At 37.6% G+C, this 13,094-nt stretch overlaps 1 protein-coding gene across 4 annotated transcripts in view; it reads right to left on the bottom strand.

Moving 5' to 3' along the window:
• The window catches only part of LOC108325811 (piezo-type mechanosensitive ion channel homolog), a 41,887-nt gene that overhangs the window by 9,430 nt on the left and 19,363 nt on the right, over positions 1 to 13,094 (bottom strand). For all 4 annotated transcript variants that reach the window (XM_017558890.2, XM_052875440.1, XM_052875441.1 and 1 more), the window contains 5 exons: positions 6,513 to 6,641; positions 6,209 to 6,382; positions 5,846 to 6,079; positions 4,020 to 5,561; positions 1,068 to 3,562 (listed from right to left, as the gene is read on the bottom strand). In XM_017558890.2, coding sequence (XP_017414379.2) covers positions 1,068 to 3,562; positions 4,020 to 5,561; positions 5,846 to 6,079; positions 6,209 to 6,382; positions 6,513 to 6,641 — 4,574 coding nt within the window. The remainder of the gene's footprint in view (positions 1 to 1,067; positions 3,563 to 4,019; positions 5,562 to 5,845; positions 6,080 to 6,208; positions 6,383 to 6,512; positions 6,642 to 13,094) is intronic.

Raw genomic sequence — 13,094 nt, 5'->3', positions numbered from 1 at the left:
CCAATTTTTGGAGTAGATGAGAGATTCTGTAAAAGCTGAAGTGCATGGTATTAACTCTTAAGGAAGAAATAATTTCTTTCTTACTATTTATTATCTCCTTATATACTTGTTGAATATTTTTGGAAATAAGAATAACCTATTCGGGAACAAATCCCCGAGACTGTTGTGCCAGCAATAAAAGAGAGATACAACAAATATACATCAAAATGTAGTAGGAATAATATCTAAAACTTCCTAAGTTAATTCAGTGTTTCTTATTGTACTCTTCTCTTATAAGTGCTTACATTATAATAGAGTTATTCATATAAACTGTAAATGATACAAAGGTGACAATCCTCTATTACAGTAGTCCTAAATACAGGTCAAAGAATAATCAATAATAGGTGTCAGCTGCAACTGACTGACAATGAATTTATAACTGTCTAACCAAAACAAGTATACTATTTTGAAAAGTTGCACATCGTCTGCCTCAATTATTGATGTGTTGCTTATATATTTTTGTGGAAAATTCTTTCAATGTCAATTAGTTTTAAGATGAAATCTAACATGGTATCCAGGCTATAATCGATCTTAGTAAATTGAGTATTCTGGTAATCATTTGTGGAAGGGAGGTATTGGGAAGTTCCACAACACCTGTCTCATTTCTTTGGGTGTTGCTTATACATTTGTTGGGCAACATCACATATTGCCAATTGGTTTTTGGGATGAAATTTAGCAGACTATAAGTAGATCAAATGTGAAGATACAGAGATAAATAACTATAACACTTACCCTCTATTTTGAATGAGAGAAAGATGGTGGAGAAGGATAAAATTGAAATATGAATTTTTGTTCCTAGAAGTAAACTTTTCCTTCTATTTTCTTTCTGCTTTCTCTTCAAACAAAACAAAGGAAAACACAGCTATCTATATTTTCCTTTCTTTCTATTTTCTGTCTTCCCTACCACAATACGATTGTAGATAGGTTGATGCAAACAAGACCGTGATTTATTAATATACTAGGGAAAAACTCTTGTTGACCTTCTTAAATATGGAAGGATAAATTAAAAGTAAAAAGTACAGACATACCATCAACATAAAGACATATTCTTTTGGAAACTGGTCTTCAAGCTGATACACATCGAGAAACTCACTTTTATTTTTTATGACAGATTGATAGAAGATAGCAACAAGAAAGAATACAATCAAATCTGCACAAAATATGTAAGCATACAGATCAATTTCTCTCTTGCCTCCACCAATTACAGAAAGAATATGGTAAGGAAATCCCACTTCTTCCACCAAACCAGTACGCTGAGCTTTGAGGATTTCCTTGGCCACATCAGCTGCTGGAGTTAAAGACTTATTCCATTCTGTGGAAGAGCTGTCAGTTACAGGTGAAGCATACACAACTTCAAAAACAACCAAGGCAACGTTGGGTTTCTCTAGACTTCTTTCAATGCTTTGAACATTAACCCTGCTGGCAAAAGAGCAAAGATTTGGATTCTTTTCCTTGCAGTTTTCAGTATGAACAATTCTGAGCACCTGATTAATTCCAGATTCAATTTTCTGTGGTTGAATCCCATCCTCTGGCCAGAAGTTGACATCCAGAGAAACCTGAACAAAGTAAGGAGGAGATTCGGCTCCTTGTGTGAGTGATTTCCAATACCTAAAAAAGCTTCTAATTACCAGTTTTACCATGTTGATCATCTGATTTAGCAGATCCCATGCTCTATCTTGCCAATTATAACTAGTAGGATCATCTTTTGCATGAAGATCATTCCTCTTATACTTGAAGTCAGTGGAAGACATTAATTCATCATCTTTAGGTGTTATGGAACTTTGAATGAGGGTAAATAAATACACAAGAAAGAGAGGTAATGAACTGATGACAAATGAAGAAGTGATTTTGTGTGTTGGAAAACCTAATTCTCGTAACAGCCAAGGATCAATACTCAACCCACAATGCTGGATGACAATTTGGTATAGATACTGAAGTAAAATATATAGTTCTGTATAGATCAGCACGATAATCCAGAAGATGTAACTTGGACCTGTGTGTACACATAAAGCATACAAAAAGAGTGCCCCTATATACACCATTGATAGCAAACTGAAATTCCATAAGAACACAAGAACAAAGGAACAGTAACATACAACATCATTATTGGATCGCATCTGGTTCCACATATAACGAAAGATCCTTCCCAACTGAAGACTTGCGGCCTCAGAACTCTTATCAGATTGCATAGATAAAGAACGGTCCATATATATGTGCTGAGTTTTCTGACTCTCCATCTCGTCGTAGATCCTATCCTCAATATTTGTGTGCTTATTATTTGAATCAGAATCTTCTTGTGAAATATTCAGAAAGCTCACTAGGTTATTGACTGCCTGATTCCCAATGAACTGTACCTGTGAAACACCATCACCAATTAATTGCACAGCAGACTTGAGAGGGTTCTCTTTTGGCTGCCCTTTAACTTTTTCCTTTTTTCCTGAATCACTGGAAGCAGTATCAATATCTATTTCAGTAATTTCACAAATAGGAGGGTCCACTGAATACTTCATGTACTCTTCTGTCAATGGAGTTTCTACATTTGTACAAGCAGATGTTTCCTGCAGTTCACTGGGATGAACAGAATCCTCTCTTATTGCATATTCTAGTCTCCCCAAAACTTGGTCTTCTTTATCGGAGATTCCAATGTCATTATTTGATGTGAGAGAAACACTCTTTCTTCTTCTCAGACCTTCACTATTGTGAGAAAATCCATCAATACAATTAGTTGATCCATTCATGCTATGGAGTTGTATTTGCAAATTAAGCATTTCAGATTTCATCTTCTCCACCTGTAAATTACGTTGTTGTTTATTCTCTTCACTTTCACGATTTTGTTGTAATTGTGCAGTTTTCCATGCAGCCTTTTTCTCTTGCTCACGCACAATAGCTCCAATTTGCTCTGCTTCCAAGTAGCGGCATACATAATCAAACTCTTGCGAGGAAAACATATATGACTGAAGCGATACAAGCACAAAAATGATAATCTCTACAATTGCAGATCTGGCTGTTATCCGAAATCCATAATCATATTTATAAAAACCAATCATTTCATAAATGTTGTTCACTGTCTCACATTTCCCAGCACTTGGTCCCCCAATAAAAGGAGACTGATAAGCAAGAGAAATCATAATAACAGTGAAGTTGTATATGCGCAAGAACTTAAATATTATGTTCTTCTTCTTCAGTATTTCAAATCTCATGCGAAAGAATACCAGAGCAAAGGCAAGATAACCAAGATGCAAAATGTCATATTCAAGTGTTCCAGTAATCAATATTAATATCAGCACAAGGTCAAGAAGATGGCAATAACAGTAAAGCCTCAAATAGTCAAGAAAGGTCCACATGCTTTTAGTTTCAAAAGATAGATCTCGCCAAACAAATGTGTTCCTTCGTTGCGACATGATCTGACGATATGTTGATGATCCTGAAAAACTAGGCAAACGATCTGCACGAAGTTTGAAGCAAGCCAGCATGAATACCACAAAGTAGCTGATCAACATCCTGGGGTCGTCAACAATAAGTCCTACAACAGAAAAGACAGTGAATTGAACAGGTTATTGAAGGTTTCAATGTGCAAAATAATATATTAAATAAGAGAAATCTTATTTCTATAGAATAGTTTGTGTATAATTATTAAGTGTCATAGAATAGTTTGTTAAATACTTCAAATTATTTAAAACCAAATCAAGCATTATCCTAAAATAATACATTCATATTAAATACAGTAGTGGGAAGCTACTGGGAATTTTAAGAACTGATGTCCCTAATCACTAGTTTCAATCGGCACCACAGAGGAAGATGCTTCACCTAGGAAGAAAATGACTAAATATTTCAAGAGTAAAGCACCAATAGCCAAATATTTAAGCTAAAAGAAAACTGTCTAATGCCTTCACACACAAAAGTTTAGAAGTAAATATTAACATAATGATCACAGACATCTTCCATAGAAATTGCAACTCAGAAGGATAAGAGAGCCCTACCAAACCAACACTTTTCGCAATAATGGAAATATAGAGTAGAAATTTTCCAGCAGTCATGGCAACGAGTCTCACTTGAAGCATGAGAATTTGAAAGCTTCATATCCTTCCAGATTACCAAGTATTCCAGGATGAGAATGGAAGCAAACAAAAAGACAAACATAGGCCAGACTTTGCGTACTATTTGCCGATTGAGAAGAATACAAGCAGCAAGCAGTGCAATATACAGCATGGATAGTGCATTCAACAAGGCAAAGCTTACAAGGAGTAATGATATCATGTTTATCTCAAGTCCAAATAAATTAAACATATTCTCTATCCAAAATTTCAAATATATCTTTAAGACAGTCTTCTGTGTCTCAAATCGCTCCTTTCTCAAAGCAATAATCCGTTTCTTGTTCCACTTGTGACTCTCTTTGGAGCTTCCCCAAATAAACCCAAATGAATATTTTTTACCGTTACTGTCAGAACCTCCTCTTTTAGAGGATGGAGTATCAGGTGCTTGTGAAAGACCAGAGGTAATACTTTGCAGTGACTTGTCTGACGAGCTTTCTTTTACTGTAGATGGAGGATGTGAATTATATGATCCTTTACTTTCCTCATTGCACATAGCATCATTAATGTATGCATCTTCGGTGGGAACAAACAGAGGACAAGGTTCATCCCATTGTCCTTTGCTAAGAACTTCACTTGGCATCCTCTCCAGCCAACGGAAGACATTGTATTGAAGAGTACAAGCCACAATCACTAGAACTTTTCCCCTCAATCCAGATTCTAGACCCCAAAAGCCAGGCTGAAATACATGGAACCCTAAAAAGAGAGAGATATCAGAATATTTCTGCCCTGGAAACATTTTAGCCTGGTTGCCCAATAACTGAAAAAGATATTCAGCTGTCACCAGAAAACCTGTGTAAGCTAAGAATGATTTAGAGGGTATAGTAGAAACTTTTGGTAAAATGGAGCAGAAGACAAGGCCAACCAGATACAAGAAACCAAATGCACTAATTGAGCTTAAAGATGCATAAAACAGAGCAATAAACAAGATCTTCTGGCTGTGCCAAATAATAAATCGCCTGATAAACCCCAGGGCCCCTGGTTCTAACTGATCCAAGTGATCTTGACTGTTCTGTTTGTTATTCCTCCTCTCATAACTATAAAGTTGCATAACAATTAAGACGGCCATAGATTCCCAAACATTGTCAAAAGAAGATGCTTTTGAGTCATATCCCAAATAAAAGTAGAGATCTATTAATTTGGACAACCACATCTCTAGGCTTGAGAAGCTGCTCAAACTATATATGAAAATAAACACCAAAATTGCATACACTTTCAATGGAAGCCAAAGCTGTCTTTTCGTTCTCTCAACAAGTTGTCTTCCAATAATCCAGAGAAGGAGAAGTAAGACATAACCAAATGATATGTAATTAGGTCTCACCATGTATACAGTGAGAAGAATTGTCAGAAAAGCAATGTAAGTACCACATGATCGGTATAGAGATAGGAACTTCTGCCCAGTTGCACTCAGGTATGATGCTATTCTTCTTTCTGTAAAAAGAAAATATGACGAGAAAACAGGATCACAACAAGTAAGACAGCATCTGCAAAAGTAATTGCAGTACAAAGACATGGTTTTCTATAAATAGTAGGAGCATTCTATAAATGATGTCACTTATATGCTTAACAATTTTCTTATATTCATTTCTGGATATAATACTGAAGACAAATATTATATCAACCACCAAGAAGTAACACAAAATTAATTATACAATGACTATAAAATGAAAAATATAATTCAGAATGGAAGCACTATAAATGTTTTTGAAATGTACCATGAGAGAAACTTTCATCACTGTTTCTCACAGAGGAGGAAGAATATACAGACAATAGAACAGATTTGTTAAGACCAGCTTTCAAGATACCAAATCCAATAGGAGGGCTAGGGGCATGCTGTATGATTGCTGAAAATGAAAATAACATCTCAAAACCGTAGTTATGAATTGCACAGAAGCAAGCCAGTAAAGCTACTTCCAAGAAATCCCAGGCACTATCTTCTTCACGGAGACCTGCAACAATTTCATAGAACATGTTGTGAATCTCCCATTTCTCCATGTTAATTAATAAGTGGGAAAGCATATTAATATAATAGAATTGATATAATTTAAAAGTATGAGCAAACTAGAATACACTAATACCTAATTGCATTACAACTTCCATGCTTAAAGAGCCCTTTTTCTCCACTGCAGTTGAGATCAAATTAATTTGAAGAACATACAACAGTGAAAAATGAATCTCACATAGGAGAATCAGAGCCTGTCGTATCTTTCTACTGACATTGTGACTCAAAAGGTACATCAGAAAGAATATCACTGAAGAAAAGACAGAACAGAAGCTAATCAATAAACTAGCATAGGATAAGGTCACACAAAAAACTGCATTCCACAGATCATTTAAATGGATTCCTTGCAAAATGAACATAAATGATTTAAATACACATACTATATACAGCATGGATGAAACCAGGTTTCAGAGCAATGAGAAAGATCAATGCTAGCATGATAGCACGAGAGCATTTGCGCAGTCCCCATGCTATTGTTGCCACAATCAATACCTTAGTCTCTCCCTCCACTGTAGATAAGAAAGATGGGATGACGTGACACAAGAAAAATCAAATGTAATTAGAAATATTGTTCTTTGGATGAAAAATAAAATAAACAGAAAAAGAAATGATCCAAGTCACTCGTAGTACTATAGTGATGGTCATTAAAATCCAGTCAAATAAATCTGAAATTAATACTGATAGAAAAAGAATGCTAAATTTAATACATCAACAACAACTAGTACATAGGAAAAAGTTCCTTTTGCTAAAACAAGATTTTGGATATGGTTAGCTACTTGGCTTCCATTTGTTGTTCAGCCAACAATTATCAAGGTTTATAGCCATACATAAGTGCATCTGATAGGGTCTGGAAGGTTTATGAGAGGAGGAGGAAGAATAGAGAAAGTTAGAAAGCTAGGGGGAAAGTTGGTTAGAAGCCTAACTGTATTACTAGTTAGGAAGAGGCGGGAATGAGCTATTATAAATAGAACACTTGTATCTCTGTTTAGGCGGTTAGTATTCTTTGTGTAAAGACAGGACTTTGGCCTATGGAGGGGGTTAGGCTCCCATATAGATCACTATACTTGTACATTTGTTCTTTTGATAATACAGAAACTTCATTCTTTCTATCTGTTTTCTTACTGTTAAGTGTTTGTGAGGGGAGTTGGATAGGTTTTGTTTTCCAGAAACCTATCATTTGGTCCAACCTACCGAATCAATAGGGAGCATGATGGAGGGAAACTTGGGTGCGTTAGAGGGGAGAGTCGACGGGCACTTGAACATCGTCAAAGGGCAATTGGAGGCCATGGAGATTGCAATGGATGGGTTGAAGGCGGAGATGGCAGCGATGCGCCAAGACTCGACAGCGATGCGCCAAGACTTACAAGAAGTCATGTGAATCCTGGGAGGACGAAACCGAAACCAGGAGGGAAACTCATATGGGAGCCAAACGTTCGTCAACGAGAACCGGAGGGGTAGGCGAGAAGACGACGACGGAGGGAGAGAAGTCAAACGCCATGATGGGCAACACAGTTGGAGGAAAAGGGTAGATTTACCAGTCTTTGAGGGAATCGACCCGTAGAATTGGATTAATTGAGCTAAGAAGTTCTTCGAGCTACAAAGGGTGGCGAAGGAAGAGAAGGTGTGTCTGGCATACACTAGTATGGAGGGAAGTTCAGGTTATTGGTTCAAATTCTGGAAGGCGAAAGCCAAGAACCTTTCTTGGGAAGGTTTGAAGGAAGCCCTGGTAATAAGGTTTCGGGGCAGAAACAGAGGCACCATTTTCGAACAATTGGCGGCATCCAAACAGACGGGGACGGTGAGTACGTCTAGGATTTCGAAGTGTTGGTGGGTCAAACAAAAGGGGTGTCGGAGGAGCAGTTGTTGGGATATTTCCTCGCGGGTTTGCAAAAAGACATTTGGAGCCAGGTTCGAATCCATGATCCACAAAAACTCAATGCCGAAGTGCATAATGATGATAAATTAAAGATAATTGAAGAGGTGAAGGCTGGACAGGGTGGGCATGTTCATGCGGGTTATGAATACAAGCAGGAGTCTTATACTATAAAAATCACCTTATTGTTTCGGAAAAATCAGCTTGGATTCCTAAGTTCTTGAAAGAATTTCATGCTACTCCTGAAGGTGGTCATTCAGGCTTCTATCATACATATAGGAGACTAGCTGCCAACTTGTATTGGAAAGGGATGAAAAAGGATGTCCAAGAATTTGTCCAGGCTTGTGACACATGTCAGAGGCAAAAATACATTACAACAGCTCCGGGTGGTTTACTACAACCACTATCAATTTCGAAAAGGATTTGGGAGGATCTAAGTATTGACTTCATTACGGGACTACCAAGATCTAGAGGGTTCGAAGCCATATTGGTGATTGTTGATCGTTTATCAAAATATTGCCATTTTGTGGCCCTTAAACATCCTTATACTGCAAAGGTTCTGGCTGAAATATTTGTTAAGGAGGTAGTGAGGCTTCATGGGATTCCAAATTTTGTGGTGAGTGATAGGGATCCAGTATTCATGAGTTTGTTTTGGAAAGAGTTTTTTAAGATGCAGGGCACCAAATTACAAATGAGTACAACTTATCATCCGTAATCGTATACTGCAAAGGTTCTAGCTGAAATATTTGTTAAGGAGGTAGTGAGGCTTCATGGGATTCCAAATTCTGTCGTGAGTGATAGGGATCCAGCATTCATGAGTTTGTTTTGGAAAGAGTTTTTTAAGATGCTGGGCACCAAATTACAAATGAGTACAGCTTATCATCCGTAATCGGATGGACAAACTAAGGTAACAAACAAGTGTTTGGAGACTTATCTAAGGTGTTTTATCACCGATCAACCCAAAATGTGGATGCTTTGGATGCCTTCGCCAAAGTTTTGGTTTAACACCACTTACCATGAATGTACAGGAATGACTCCTTTTGAAGCTATATATGGGAGACCACCCCCCAAGATTGTGCAAGTGGTGCAATGAGAAGTGAGAGTTGAAGTTGTCTAGAAGGATCTTTTGGAGAGGGATGAGGTGTTAAGACAACTAAACTCCCATTTGCTTCGTGCTCAGGACAGGATGAGGACTCAAGCCAATAAGCATCGAAAGGAAAGACATTTTGCTGTGGGTGATCTATTGTTTTCAAAATATAAACTGAATAGGCAGTAGTCTGTCATGAGCAGGGTCAACCCGAAATTAAGTGCTAGATATTATGGCCCTTTTGAGATTGTGGAGAAAATTGGGGAAGTGGCATATCAGCTGAAATTGCCACCAAATTCAAAGATTCATGTTGTCTTTCACGTATCATTATTAAAGAGAGTCGTGGGTAAGTATAAGGTTGAGGAGGATCTTCCTACTAGGCTGGAGGATGATAAAGCAGAATTATTAATTCCTGAAGGGATCTTGGCTACTCGGGAAAACACAAAGAGGGGGAAAATTAAGAAGCAAGTGCTGGTGCATTGAAAGGGGCAAAATCTTGATGAAGCTACTTGGGAGGATGAAGTGATCATTAGAAGTCAGTTTCAAGAATTTAACCTTGAGGAAAAGGCTCTATTTCAAGAAAGGGGTATTGATACAGACCCAATCCTTATTGGGCTCAGTGAGCCCTTGATCCAAGAAGAAAAGGTCAAGCACAGGTGGGGCAGAGTATATAAGAGGAAAAAGACTAGGAAGGGTGACGTGGCATATAGGAAGGAATAGATTGGTTAGAAGAGAGAGAGAAAGGGGTGTGGTTGTTTTAAAAGAATCAGGAAGGAAGTTTTGGGAGGACAATTAGTTTGTATTTCAGTAGAAAGGGAGCCATTCTTGGTTTCTCTTAGGAGCTTGGCTCTAGGCAATGAGATACTCATATCTTACTGATTTTCTTGTTCTGCAGAAAATAAAAATCACCCATATTCCATTTGAATCTTCATTTAATCTTTTCTGTTCTTTAAAAACCTTATCAACAACCTAGTGAGACTAAGTATTGAAAAGAAAAAAGAGTCATGAGATCCCAGATGGGCTATATATATGGCCAAAATATAGCTTATAACAACTTAAGTAATCCTCGTCTTCTGAGTTAACTTTTAGTGTTGAGTTAGGTCTGGTTTCATAGTCTATCATAGATTTGATATTGACCACCCAATGTGCTAGCTTTCGAGTTTTAGACTTAACCCAAATTCAAGTGTGGGAAATAACAACCACAACAATAGACTTGAAACTCATGGGAACTTATGTTTCTAAGATGAATTACTTGAGTGAATTGAACTTAGTGCATTAGCTATATAAATGCATTATGGATTTAACTATAGTAACAAATTTTTAAAAATTCATTGTCTTAAGAAGTGGATTTAAAACCTAACTCAGTCCCACAAAACCAATTTGTAAAGTAAGGTTTGCACCTACTTATATATTCTAAATTGACCTTTGTTAGAAGTGGACTTGAGGCCTAACTCATCCTCACAAAACCGGCTTGTAAGGTGAGGTCTGCACCCACTTATATACTTTAATTTGGCCTTATCTCTAGTCGATGTGGGACTTCCAACACCCCCCCCTCACGCCGAGGTATATACATCTCGAGCGTGAGATTAGACATTAATGAGTGGTCCAATAGCGGCCCGATAATGGGTGGAACAATATGCCCAACAAACAACCAATAATGCTAGGATAGGCTCTAACCATGGCTCTGATACCATGAGAACTCAAGATGGCAGAAAAGGAGGATGAGAAATACTCTTTTGCATTATCACTTCTTAATATTTTGATTACTTGACCAAATTGATTCTTGATTTCATTCAAAAAGGATGTAAAGATAGCTAACAATTCAGAACGATTTTTCATAAGATAAACCCAAGTACATCTTGAATATTCATCAATAAAGGTAACAAAATATCTAAAACCAAAGGAGGAGATACGACTAGGTCCCCATATATCAGAATGGATGATGGAAAAACTAGAATTACATATTGATTGAGACCTTTTAGGAAAGGAAGATCTAACATGTTTTCCCAATTGACATGACTCACATTCTAAGGTTTGGAGACCACTAAGTTCAGGACACATCTTTTTTAATTTGGACAAATGAGGATGGCCAAGTCGATCATGTAGCACTTTAGGATTAGGAGTAGCAACACAAGACACCCTTGGACGAGATCCAAAATGGTATAATCCGCCAGCTTCATATCCTTCTCCAATCTGTCTCCCCGAACCACGCTCCTGTATAACAAAAGATTTATGATCAAAGGTTATTGAACAATTTAACATTTTAGTCAACTGGCTTAAGGAAATTAAATTAAAAGGACAATTAGGGACAAAAAGGACTGAGTTGAGATTGAGAGAGGGAGACAAAGAAACATGACCGACTCCTTTGGAAGAAGTTTTAGATCCATTTGCAAGGGTTATGAAATGAGGTTTTTCTCGAAAGGAAATAGATGAGAACAAAGAGGTATTACCAGAAATGTGATCAGAAGCACCTGAGTCAATTACCCATGAATTTTGACATTTCATAGATTGAGAAACGCAAGCTGTTGATGTATTGGGAGATTGAGATGGTTGTGCCAAGGTGTTAGACTTTAACCTTAAATACTCTTGATATTCATCCTCAGAAAACATAGAAGTGGAGGACCATGATAGATAACTTTTTCCATTTAGCTTCTCGGAGGTAATTGATGGACTTCCAGAGAAGGAAAGAGTACTGCCAGACGCCATTTCTGAAGAAGACGAATAGTACTAATTTGGAACAAGAAAACCCTAAGGGTTTAGACGAAGGAAACTGTGACAGTGATGGACGACGGTGGCCGGCAACGGCGGGCGGTGGCCGGCGGCGACGGTGGCCGGACGGTGGCCGGACAGTGGCCGGCGACGGACGGCGGTGGCCGACGGTTGACGGTGGCCGGCGGCGGGCAGCGGCGGACAGTGGCGGGCGACGAAGAACTATGGCGCCGGACAGATATATATTACGAGATAGAAACCAGAGCGGGATCGACCCGCTCTGATACCAACTTAAGATTGAAACTGCAAAATAATTCTAGAGGGCTTGATTGATCCCTCTCACAATCTTCTATTTATAAGAATAAATTGATACACAAGTACATGATAAATAGGGTAACCCTAGACACAATATAATCATGATAAATAGGGTAATCCTAGACATAATATAATCATGATAAATAGGGTAACCCTTGACACACTATAATGATGATAAAATAGGATAAATATCCTAACAACCTTATCTCTAGTCAATATGCAACTTCCAACACACCCCCTCATGCCAAGGTATATACATCTCGTGTGTGGGACTAGACATTAATGGGTGGTCCTATAGCAGCCTAGTAGCGGATGGAACAATATGTTCAACAAACAAAAGATCTAGCTAGGATAGTGATAGGTACAAAGGGAAGGTTTACAGCAGAAGTAAAACTGTATGATTTATTTTATTGTATGACAGACAATTTTAACTATATGTAAGGTAGTTATTTGTCTGTAATAAGTTACATCTAACTTCTATAAAGTCAGAATGGACAGTTTTAGCAGTTTCTATCTTTAATTTGTAACTTGTGAAGGTTAGGGAGGGAGAGTCTTGTTCTCTCTAATAACCAAAAAGTTTTATGTTGTTTTGGGTTCTCTCTTTAGAGGAAATTCAGTGAATGCTATATAAGTCTGCAATACCTATCAAATAGGTTCTAACTCATGACTCTGATACTATGTTAAGAAGTGCACTTTAAGCTAAACTCAACCCCATAAAACCAGCTTGTAAGGTGAGGTTTGCACCTACTTATATACTCTAAATTGGTCTTGTCTCTAGTTGATGTGGGACTTCCAACACGTTGTAAGCAAAATGTGACATCCGAGATGATTATCAGAGGAGTTAAATATGAAGAGAGAAAATGAACATGAGTACATACAAATACACACATACTCCATTGTATATGGGCATATATAGTCAGTAGTAAGAAGGGTATGACTGTATGTGGCTGTACATAACTCTAAATTAAAGAGGTTTAT

Source organism: Vigna angularis, chromosome 3 (genome assembly GCF_016808095.1).
Source record: "Vigna angularis cultivar LongXiaoDou No.4 chromosome 3, ASM1680809v1, whole genome shotgun sequence".
In the NCBI taxonomy this organism is placed as follows: Eukaryota; Viridiplantae; Streptophyta; class Magnoliopsida; order Fabales; family Fabaceae; genus Vigna; species Vigna angularis.
This window is presented reverse-complemented; position numbering and strand designations above follow the sequence as displayed.